The 10,199-nt window shown below is 38.4% G+C and overlaps 1 protein-coding gene across 1 annotated transcript in view; it reads right to left on the reverse strand.

Moving 5' to 3' along the window:
* The window catches only part of fhit (fragile histidine triad diadenosine triphosphatase), a 492,319-nt gene that overhangs the window by 12,628 nt on the left and 469,492 nt on the right, over positions 1-10,199 (reverse strand). The window contains exon 2 of the mRNA XM_048606730.1: positions 3,952-4,072. Coding sequence (XP_048462687.1) covers positions 3,952-4,057 — 106 coding nt within the window. The 5' untranslated portion in view covers positions 4,058-4,072. The remainder of the gene's footprint in view (positions 1-3,951; positions 4,073-10,199) is intronic.

Genomic DNA, 10,199 nt, shown 5'->3' on the forward strand with positions numbered 1-10,199 from the left:
GACACTTCTTCAGAAAATGAAGAAGGGTCTAGGCCCGAAACGTCAGCTTTCCTGGTCCTCTGATGCTGCTTGGCCTGCTGTGTTCATCCAGCTCTACACCTTGTTATCTTAAATAAATAGCAGTAAGTTAAATACAAAGGTGATCTTACCAACAGTCTAGACTCAAAATTCTTCCAGGACTTTTTGGCAAGAAACCGGTTTCATCCAAGACCCACCACCATCCGTAATACCAGGATAAAATGAAATCATTCCACATGTCAGACCAAGTAGGAGAATTCATCATTAACTTTAAATAATGTATTAACCATGTAAATCTATTATAATTAATTCTCATTCACAATTTTAAGATGCCTTCAATGTTTACTACAAATATCAATTCGGAAGCAAGGCACACTCTGAACCATAATTTTTTTTGCTTTGCAACTGTTCTTTTATTGATATGCTTGCAGGAAATCAACTTAAAACAACTGACCAAATGCGTCTGCATCTTCACACCTACCATATTTTTTATTGCACAGGACACAGACCGTAGTGGGTGTGTTGATATTGATAAGTACAAAGTTGGTCAGATGCCAGAATTTTTATGGTACCTATACCAGCATAAAGAATACAAGATTTGTTAATGCAGCCTCTGATGGCAGACATATCAGGGAATCTCTCAAACAATTTTCAGTTTGCATTTTCCATTTTGAATTTAGTTAACAATCCCTTTGATGTGAAATTCTAATATGCAAAATATTTCACTAACTTTCTTCCAGTATATAAAAGCAACAACTCTGTTTGAATCAAGATAATTGGTATGATCAGAACAAAGAAGTGTTTCAAAAAAAGATGTTAAGGACATTCTGAGAACCTTTGAACATTCATTAATATTAATAAAATATAAATACTATATTCTTAAGTTATTGACAAAGGTTTAGATTGATTCTCAGAGGTGCAATCTTTATATAGATAAATGTAGCAAAAGATTTAGAAAGTAAGCTGAAGGAAAATACACAGAGTGAGATATACAAAGTGACTAGAAGGAAGTGTGATCAGAAAAGAGGAGTAAGAAGTTTTGTTTCTGAAGTGCTCTTGCAATCTCCCATGGTTAGCACCCTGGGTCTCACGCAAATACCTTGCTTTAAAAAATTCTTTTTAATATTACACATTAATTCAATCAATGGAAAAAGCACTAAGCTGCACTATATGAAGATAGTTTATAGTAAAATTGGCTGCACAGGAGGAACACAAAAGGGGCAGAACCTTCAGCTTTAGTGCAGGTGTAAAATAGGTGGCATTGGATCAACTACCCATTGAACATTGTGCCTGATTTTTCTTATTGTTAAAAGGCAATGGAAACACAAATCATGGAGTGCATAGTAGGTGACCATTCATCCACTGAACACAAGTACTCTTTAAAGCCCGCAAGCAAAATTGAAAACAAACAAAAAGACAATGAGTTGCAATATGTCAGCCAACCAACTGGAAGCAGAAAAGTTTAAAGTCCAGTTTCTCAACATAGTCTTTATAAGTACTGTACCACATCAAACTCCATATGTGGTCTATTTAAAATTTTTATGAACGAAGCCAGATAAACCTCTCCCAGTAAAAACAGTGTTTTGTCCAGCAAGTGAAGGATGGGCACATATAGTGCGTACTTCAATTCGAGTCACTTCCAGAAGTGCAGTTTTTGAGCATAATTGTTGGCGTACAAGCTGTTTTGCAAATTGAGGTCCTTTTGAAAACTAAATTCATCTACTGTCTCACATTTACTATTTTCTGTGCAGTAAGACACCAGGAACTCATCTTCTACAAATATAAACAGATCTCTAGCACTTGAAAACAAAATTAAAGGTAATAAGAATAATAGGAATCACTGAGGTCACAGTGCAGCATTGAACGAGCATGAACAGTTCAGCAGATGGTAGCGTGTACATGACTGCAGTATATTGTTTGGGAATTTAAGATTTTATTCTTAGAAAAAAGGGTAAATTAATCCTCCAATGAAGGTGGCAAGGGGGCGACGTTCATCCTGACATCATGAGTAACTGGATTAAAGGGTTCAGACAGGTGACTGACACGTCATAGAATGGTAGCAGCCAAAATACGATATATAAACAGAGGGGTCAGCGGGGACAAGGAGAGGGAGAGACGGACAGACAGCAAAGAGACAGACAGCAAGTCCAGGAGAACAAACCATCACCTTCTTGGAAGAAGACCAGAGGTTCAAGAGGAGAGCAAAGATTGTTACCATCAAAGACTGCGAGACATCAGGGATGAATACGCCACCACTCCAAAAGGTAGGGGCCCCAATGCCACTGCTTCTCAATTCTACAGAACAGCTTCCAGATGAGTAAAGCCTTCTCAGCTGTGACCGGTCATATTGTTCCCTTCTTTGTCCGATTAAATAATGCATCGCACCTAAACTGCTGCTTCTAAACACACTCAATACACAAACTGAAAATCGCTTACAAATGCTCAACTGCCTACATTGGGTAACTTGTGATCACAAACTCCCAAGATCAACAGGTTTCATTTACGAAAATCTTGAAAGGTTCTAGTGTTGACTCTGCAACATTACAGCATCATTTCTGGACACAGTATTAAATCCTCTCCCCCTGAAAAATTGAACTAATAACTTTTAGGTGACTCTAATGCACATATCTTCAAGCCTTCTGCATCTTCACTGGAAGTATTGGTATCATTCTGTCCGGTTACAAAAGAATGACAGTGGGAAGGAAGCAGATAGTAACAAGAAGAAAGGTAATTTTATTTGGCTGCTAATTGTTCCAAAGAATTCAATTTCATAGCACAATACTTCTGGCAAAAACAACAGATTCCAATTCACTATCAGACTGAACACAGAAGATCAAATTAGTCATAATAGGATTCCTCAAAACTTCTGAATTTACTGTAATCTATTGAGATTTAGCTGATATTCTCCATACAAGGTGTTGTTTGCCAATTTCTTATAAAGGTTTTGATGTTGACTCCACAACAGGATATTGTCATTTATGAACAGAGTAATTAATTCCTTCATCTCAGAAATTATACCGTTAACTTTTGGATAACAATAGTGCCACATCTTCAACGATTCTTTCAACTGTTGAACCCTCATGGTTAGCCAAAGTATTACTTACTGTAAGGAAGCAAGGTTGTGAGTCAAACTGCACTAACATCAACTACATTGCAAAGGTTTCTGCTACCAAGTATAGATGTAGATAAAAGAACATTTTAAGAAAAATGAATTAAGGTCAGGAGCATGACTTTCTTTCAACAGACACTTCACATGCGTCAAAGATTTGTTGCAGGAAATTGTGAATAGATCTGTTTTGCTCTGTTGCAACATACACCAAAAGTGGAATAAAATAAGCTATCATGACACTGGAGAACCACTGGCATCAAATCACTATGATCAACAATTGTATCATAACTAAAGCTTAGATACTGTTCATACCAAAGTAAGGGAAGTGAGATATTTCAGTTGACAAATGACAGTTTAGACTTTGATAATAATCATTCAATAAAGTGACTTAACACAGGAAATTGGGAACACCTAAAATTACAGAATAAAGTGAAATGAGTCTTTTCATAATACTGTCCTGGACATAGATTGACGCATCTTGCTAATCTCATTTAGATGGCTTGATCACAGCAGAAAATAATCATATTTTTTCTTGGATACCAAAGTCATAATGCAATATACTATTTAAATTTATTTCATTTTTTCCTTCTACGGTAATTGTGCTGTGACTGATCAATGGATGATGCTGGTAGGCAATAAATTCAAAGGTTGTATCATATTACAAGAATATATAATATTTCAATGACTTATATATGAAGCATTGTTTTCTTTATAACTCAGGCCCTTAAGGCAACAGCTTACCTGGTCTCGGATTCACCACCGATTGATGAGCAACCTTCCACTGTGAAGAGTGAGAAGTTAAAGCTCTGCTTTAAAAAGGATACGTCCAGGGACGACTGGCTTCCTATTCACTAATGCAAAGGACAGTTCTGTTCGGAGAAAAACTACAGAGGATTTGATGATATGTTGTCCAAATCTGAGGGTCGCCATGTCACTCCAAGTTTTCTACAGATGAAAAGAAATAGAATGGGGAAAAATGTATATCAGAAAGGCAAATGCTATTTAGAATAGCAAGAAACTTACTAAACTAGCCATATAAATATTGTGGGTAGAAGAGCAGTTCAAAAGTTGGGAAATCTGTCATGAGCAACTCATCTTTTGACTCCCCAAAACCTAATGACTCTATAGGACTATCGACGTATCAGGAGTGATGCTCTCCACTCACTTGGATGAGCGCATCTCCAACATTCAAGAAGCTCCAGGTATTACAGGACAAAGCAGCTCTCTGATTTGCACTCCAATCACAACTTCAGATATTCATTCTCTCCACTGCTACCGTAGTGGCAACAGCGCGTGCCATTTACAAAGACTGACGGCAGCAACTCAACAAGATTCCTTCAATATCATCTTTCAATCCCATTATCTCTAACAGTTAGAAAGCCAAGTGCAGCAAATGCGTGGGCACACCACCACCTGAAAGCTCTCTTCCTAGCCCCACAGCATGCTGAATTGGAACAGTATTGACATTCCTTCACTGCGAGGTCACGATCTTGGAACTCTCTTCTTAACAACACTGTCAATGTACTTACTCAAGATAGATTGTATCATTTCCAGGCCAACAGCTCACTACCATATCAACTACCATATCAAAGATAGTCAGAGAAGAGCAACAAAAAAAACTATGACTTTAAAATTTGCTTTGCTAATTTTTTTTATTGATGGTGCAGTAATCACATGCTGCAATAATTTGTATGAAAATATTCAGGTTAATACTTGGAACAAAAAATCCTTAATTTACTGTTTTGTCATTGTGAGAAAATTTGCTCTATTTGCTCCAGGATCATATTTCAACTAACTGTTGACAAAAACAATCAATAAATCCCTTTCTCTGAGAAGGTAGAGGGATAATCAATTGAAGATTCTCTCTGGAACAAGTGAATCTAGAATGTTCTGTTACTGTGATTAAAATAAAGTATATTGCCTTTTGGTGCACCAGATCGCCTAACATATTTATTTGAATATTACCTTAAACTTAAGGATCTGAAAAATGTACATAAAGTAATTCACTTGGTATAACATACTGAAATAATGCTAATAACTTGACACTCACATTGTTTTGAAAATAAATCCTCACTGCAAAAATACATTCAAGTAACTTCACAAATATTTTTTTATCAGTTTTCCATTCAAAGAACACAGTGTTTCTGAACCATTTCATTAAGTATGCACTGTGCCCATAGCTGTTGGAAATACTGATCAGTAAACTTTGCCATTTTCAGTAAATATTTGCACAAGTTTCTTGTGCAAATTGAATCCAAGGACGTATTTTACAATTGAGTTAATAATATTTAATAATTTGACAAAAAAAGTGATTTGAAATAAAATAAAATACATTTCCATTTATAAACAAATGCAATGCTCAAGAATCTGTTAATCATTATTAATCTCCTGCACCGTGCTTTGTAATTTGACATTTGTTCGCAAGACAATTCACAGGTGTTTTTTCACTCAGACATTTGCAGGATTCAACACAGCATATCTAAGGGCAGACTCGTGGAACAGGAGAAATGGACACGATTGCTACTAATGAAAAGCGCACTTCACATAAAAACCACATTTCCCTTAATGCTAAATATTGATATCTGATATGTATTAGGAAACTTCTGATGAATTTCAATCAATTATTTCTTTTCTGAAAGGATTAAAACAGAACTTGACAGAAATTAGAATAAGGTAGCCAAGATCTGCACATGATTTTGAAACAGTGATCGCTCTTTCACCTACTTCCACATTCATAAAATCATGAACAGAATGCATTCAATAGCTCACAAGAACATAACAAACAGAGGTAGGAGTGGATCATATGGGACAATAGTCTTCTCCTCTTTCCAAACCAAAAGTCCACCTCAGCCTTAAATATATTCAACATGGAGCATTCACAACTCTTCCGGAGCAATTTTCAGGCAAAATTAAGTCCATGTTACTAACAGTTCCTGGGAAATATAGGTCTAAACACAGCTTTTTTTTTTCTCCTAATATTTTCAACTGATGTTACCCAAGTGATCCATTAAGATACACTGTTCCTGCTCAGTGTCACATGCAACATTCTTCATCGCTGGACCTCAGTTCAATATACACACTGTCTCTATCTGAGATATAGACAAGAAAACTGTTCTGACGTTTCAAATATCTAAGGACAGCTACTGAGACCTATCTTCCATCTGTGTATGCTTGTCCTCTTCTTTCATATCTCTGCTCTATGTCTCCCTCCAACTGCAATCCAAAGAGGAGGGTAATCAGAGCATGTACGAGTAAGAAAAGATAGTCTTACCAAAACTCTTCAGGATTTCTCATGTAGGAGCAACCCATCTACTTCACCAAACTTAACCCATTCTGCACATCATAAAACTCAGACAGAGAAATTAATCAACAACTAACCTCAAAACAGTGGATCCTTTTAAAGAGCACTGGTGGGATTATAGATCAGCATTCACACCATGCCACCAAGCCCCACCACCATGTATATTCAAACACTTCCGAAAAAGCAAATGATCCCGTTAATCAAAGGACCCCGGCTGAGCCTTCTTCAGTTTCAGACTCCTGAGAATTCCCAGTCTCACAATTGAGGAATCTGTTGACTTTTTTTATTCACTCTTGGGAACAAGGACATTGCTGGCTGGCCAGGAATTATTGCCTGTCCCTGGTTGCCTTGAGAAGATGGTGGTGAGCTGCTTTCTTGAACCGCTGCAGTCTATACGATGACCGACAATTCCCTTAAGGAGGGAATTTCAGGATTTTGACCCAGTGACAGTGAAGCCTGACCGGCTTGGAGGGGTACTTGCATGTGGTTATGTTTCCATGAATCTCTTGCCTTTGTCCTTCCAGATGGAAGTGTTCATGGCTTTGGAAGGTGCTGCCTAAGGATTTTTGGGAAATTTTTGCGATGCATGTTGCAGATAGTAAATACTGCTGCTACTGAGTGTCTGTGTTGGAGGGAGAGGATGCTTGTGGATGTGGAGCCAATCTAGTGCATCGCATTGTCCTGGATGGAATCAAACTTCTTGACTGCTGTTGGAGCTGTAACATCTGAAATAACTCCACAGAATCTGGTATCCAGTTTGCAAGTCACCCTTTATTTACAGGTGGAAAGTCCTTGACACTGGTCCAGCTCCCTCAGAGTCAACATCCAGAATGTCAGAATGTCTGACACTCCACTTTTTATTTGTCAGCCAGGACTCCCTGATTGGACCAGATTAACAGCCCCAACAGAGAACTTCTATGAGGTCCACCTGGCTGACCTCGTTATAGTCAATACATCCCTCTCCCTCTGAGTCCAAGGACATAGGCTGGTTCTTTATCCTGTAGCGCATCCTGCATGTTTTAGCACTGGGTCAGGTTCCTCCAACTCTCCGCTAGTTACAGGCAGCATGTAATGCACAGGAGCTCACCTCCTACACTGGGAGGATCCTGGGACAAAGTCACACTTTTCTTCTGGTGGTAAAGGCCTCAATGCAGCGAGATCTGCCGTTTCCATCTCAGATTCTGAGGTATTTTCAATGATTGACAAAGAGGGAGAACCTATGAGTTTCTACAGCCTTTCCAACTGTTCCAAGGAGCAGGGCACGTTTTGCTCCTGCATCGTTGGCATGTTTGGGGCTTTGGTATGATCCATCTGTTTATTCAGGACCGTTGCTTTTAGCCAAACCTTATATATCACTGGTTGTCTCCTTGTGTCAACCAAGCCTCTTACCCATGGAGGGCGATTTCTGTGGAGAACATTTTCCCCTGTGGTAAACTTTCTCTTGCTTGACAGAATCTGACATCCGGCACTGGCTTTCTGGATGCCATTTCATCCTCCCCACCTCGCCAAATCTGGGAAGATCAGACTTAACCCAGTGCAGAGACTTCGAACCATTAGCAACTCTGCTGGAGCTATCCCTGTAGTTGCATGAGGGGTGGTCCTACAATCCAATAGGAACTGGGGCAGCTTGACATCCTGTGAAGTTGAAGGCTGTTTGTTCAAGCCTGCCTTCAAAGTTTGGACTGCTCTTTCTGCTAGACTATTTGATGGGGATGGTATGGAGTTATCCTTATATGTCGAATCCTATTCAACTGTAGGAAATACTCAAATTCCCTGCTAGCGAACAATGTTATCTGTGTTGTTATTACATTTCCAGGAGTTTGTATGTTGCAAAAATTGCACAGTTTTTCGATCATCGTCTCTGTGTTTGACAAATAAGCTCTATGCAAATTCAATCACTTTGAGTAGGCGTCTACAATGACGAAGAACATTGAGCCCATGAAAGGACCTGCATTAAAAATTCTGCCAAAGGCCTGCAACACCTAGTATTCTAGTTGATATTATCACTGGAGAAATCAAATCCCAGACTGAAATCTGGTTTAATTGATCATATTGTGTTTTTCTTTTTAACAAGGCTGCCTCTCACTGAAACATAAGCAGATTTGGGTTTAACAATAAAATGGAAATTTAATTCACAAAAGAATTTAAGATAGAATAGGACTTTACAGTACTCACACCAGAAAGAAGTTCCCTCTCTATCACCACTATCAGCTTAATTTAATGGTAACTTCAACTGGAGATTCAAACAGCCTCTTCCTGGAACTTTCATTGACTCAAGTTTAAAATTTCTCAGCTTCAAATAACCACTTCAGGTTTTTACCCAAACATTTTTGCTCTGAAACTATTATGAAGCTCTTTACTCTGAGATAATCTTATATTTTTTGAACAAATCTAAACTATCCTCCTGCTTTCTCTGGAACAACTGCTTTACATCTTCAGCTAAATTTGTATAACACCACCAAATTGAAAACAAAACTGAAAGGTTTCTTTCTAAGCTTTCCTTCAAAGTTTCCTTCTTAGCTTAAAAAACCAAGTCAAGAATCTTCCATCAGAAATTCTAATGTACTTCTCTGTGTAATTTGTTTGTTTCAACTCTCTCAATGAAAATAAAAAACCATTAGTTCTGGTTCCAACCTCTGTCATGTTCTTTTAAGAGAAATCACCATGGCTACAAAGTTGTTACTTAATCCTTAAACCCTTCAGACACCCAGAAAGCCCCCATATGCTACGAATCACACACCTTAGATCACAGAGATCTCATAAGCTGTACAAGGGCTTGAAGTCGTTTTCCTCTCAATTTGAAATGTAAGTATTTAACAAATGCTCAAATATGGAAAGTTGCCTTTCTTGAGTGATAGGCATGGTTGCCTCGGGGGCCAGAATTTCAGTAATTCTCCTGCACTTATAGTTCCCTACTGTTTTGTGCAACATTGCTTATGCTGCTTACATCAGAATAAGGTTTAAAGATCCATATGCAGATACCTAACCCCTTCTTGTCCAGGATCTCCCATGTCCTACTGAGGACTGTGGGAATCTACCATTTCTGCGCGATATGCCTGCTGCATTGCTCTACTATTCTGTACCAGAACTGTCGTGGAGCAGATGATAAACCTCCTAAGAATGAGGTTCTGATGCTTGGGCCATTATTTTTGGAGGCAGGAGGTTTCAGGTATAGTTCAATAGAGTGAGCCATGTAATTCTTGCATAACTAGAGCAGACAAAGAAAGAACGTGATGAATGTTGAAGAGCTGACAGCAGCAGTCTTCATGAGGATGAATATAAGATGAATATAAGAACATTGAGCAGGAGGAACATCAACTTCACAAGATAGTGCAGCACAACATTGGATCATATAGCCAGACAGGATTCAATTGACTCCTGCTTCCAACAGACTTGGGTTTGGTGAAATCATCATTCATTAACTGTAAATTTGTCATGGCTTGAAAGCTAAGCAGCCCCAGTTTAGTCTCAAAGCAAGTGCAGATTTTTTTGTTTGTTCTTTCTTCATTTTTCCTGTTTTTGAATAAAAGTTAACTTTAACTGCAGTTTGAGGACTTTACACCCTATGCTGTTCCCACATTCAACAATGACACTGGGCATTAGGGAAGGAGTAGCACTCCTTCAGATAGGATTGTAACGATGACATGTCATGAAAGAAGGATAGCTCAGATAGATAAAAACCAAAAGAACTGCGGATGCTGTAAATCAGGAACAAAAACAAAGTTGCTGGAAAAGCTCAGCAGGTCTGGCAGCAGCTGTGAAGGAGAAAAC

This window comes from Rhincodon typus, chromosome 16, assembly GCF_021869965.1.
Source record: "Rhincodon typus isolate 14 chromosome 16, sRhiTyp1.1, whole genome shotgun sequence".
In the NCBI taxonomy this organism is placed as follows: Eukaryota; Metazoa; Chordata; class Chondrichthyes; order Orectolobiformes; family Rhincodontidae; genus Rhincodon; species Rhincodon typus.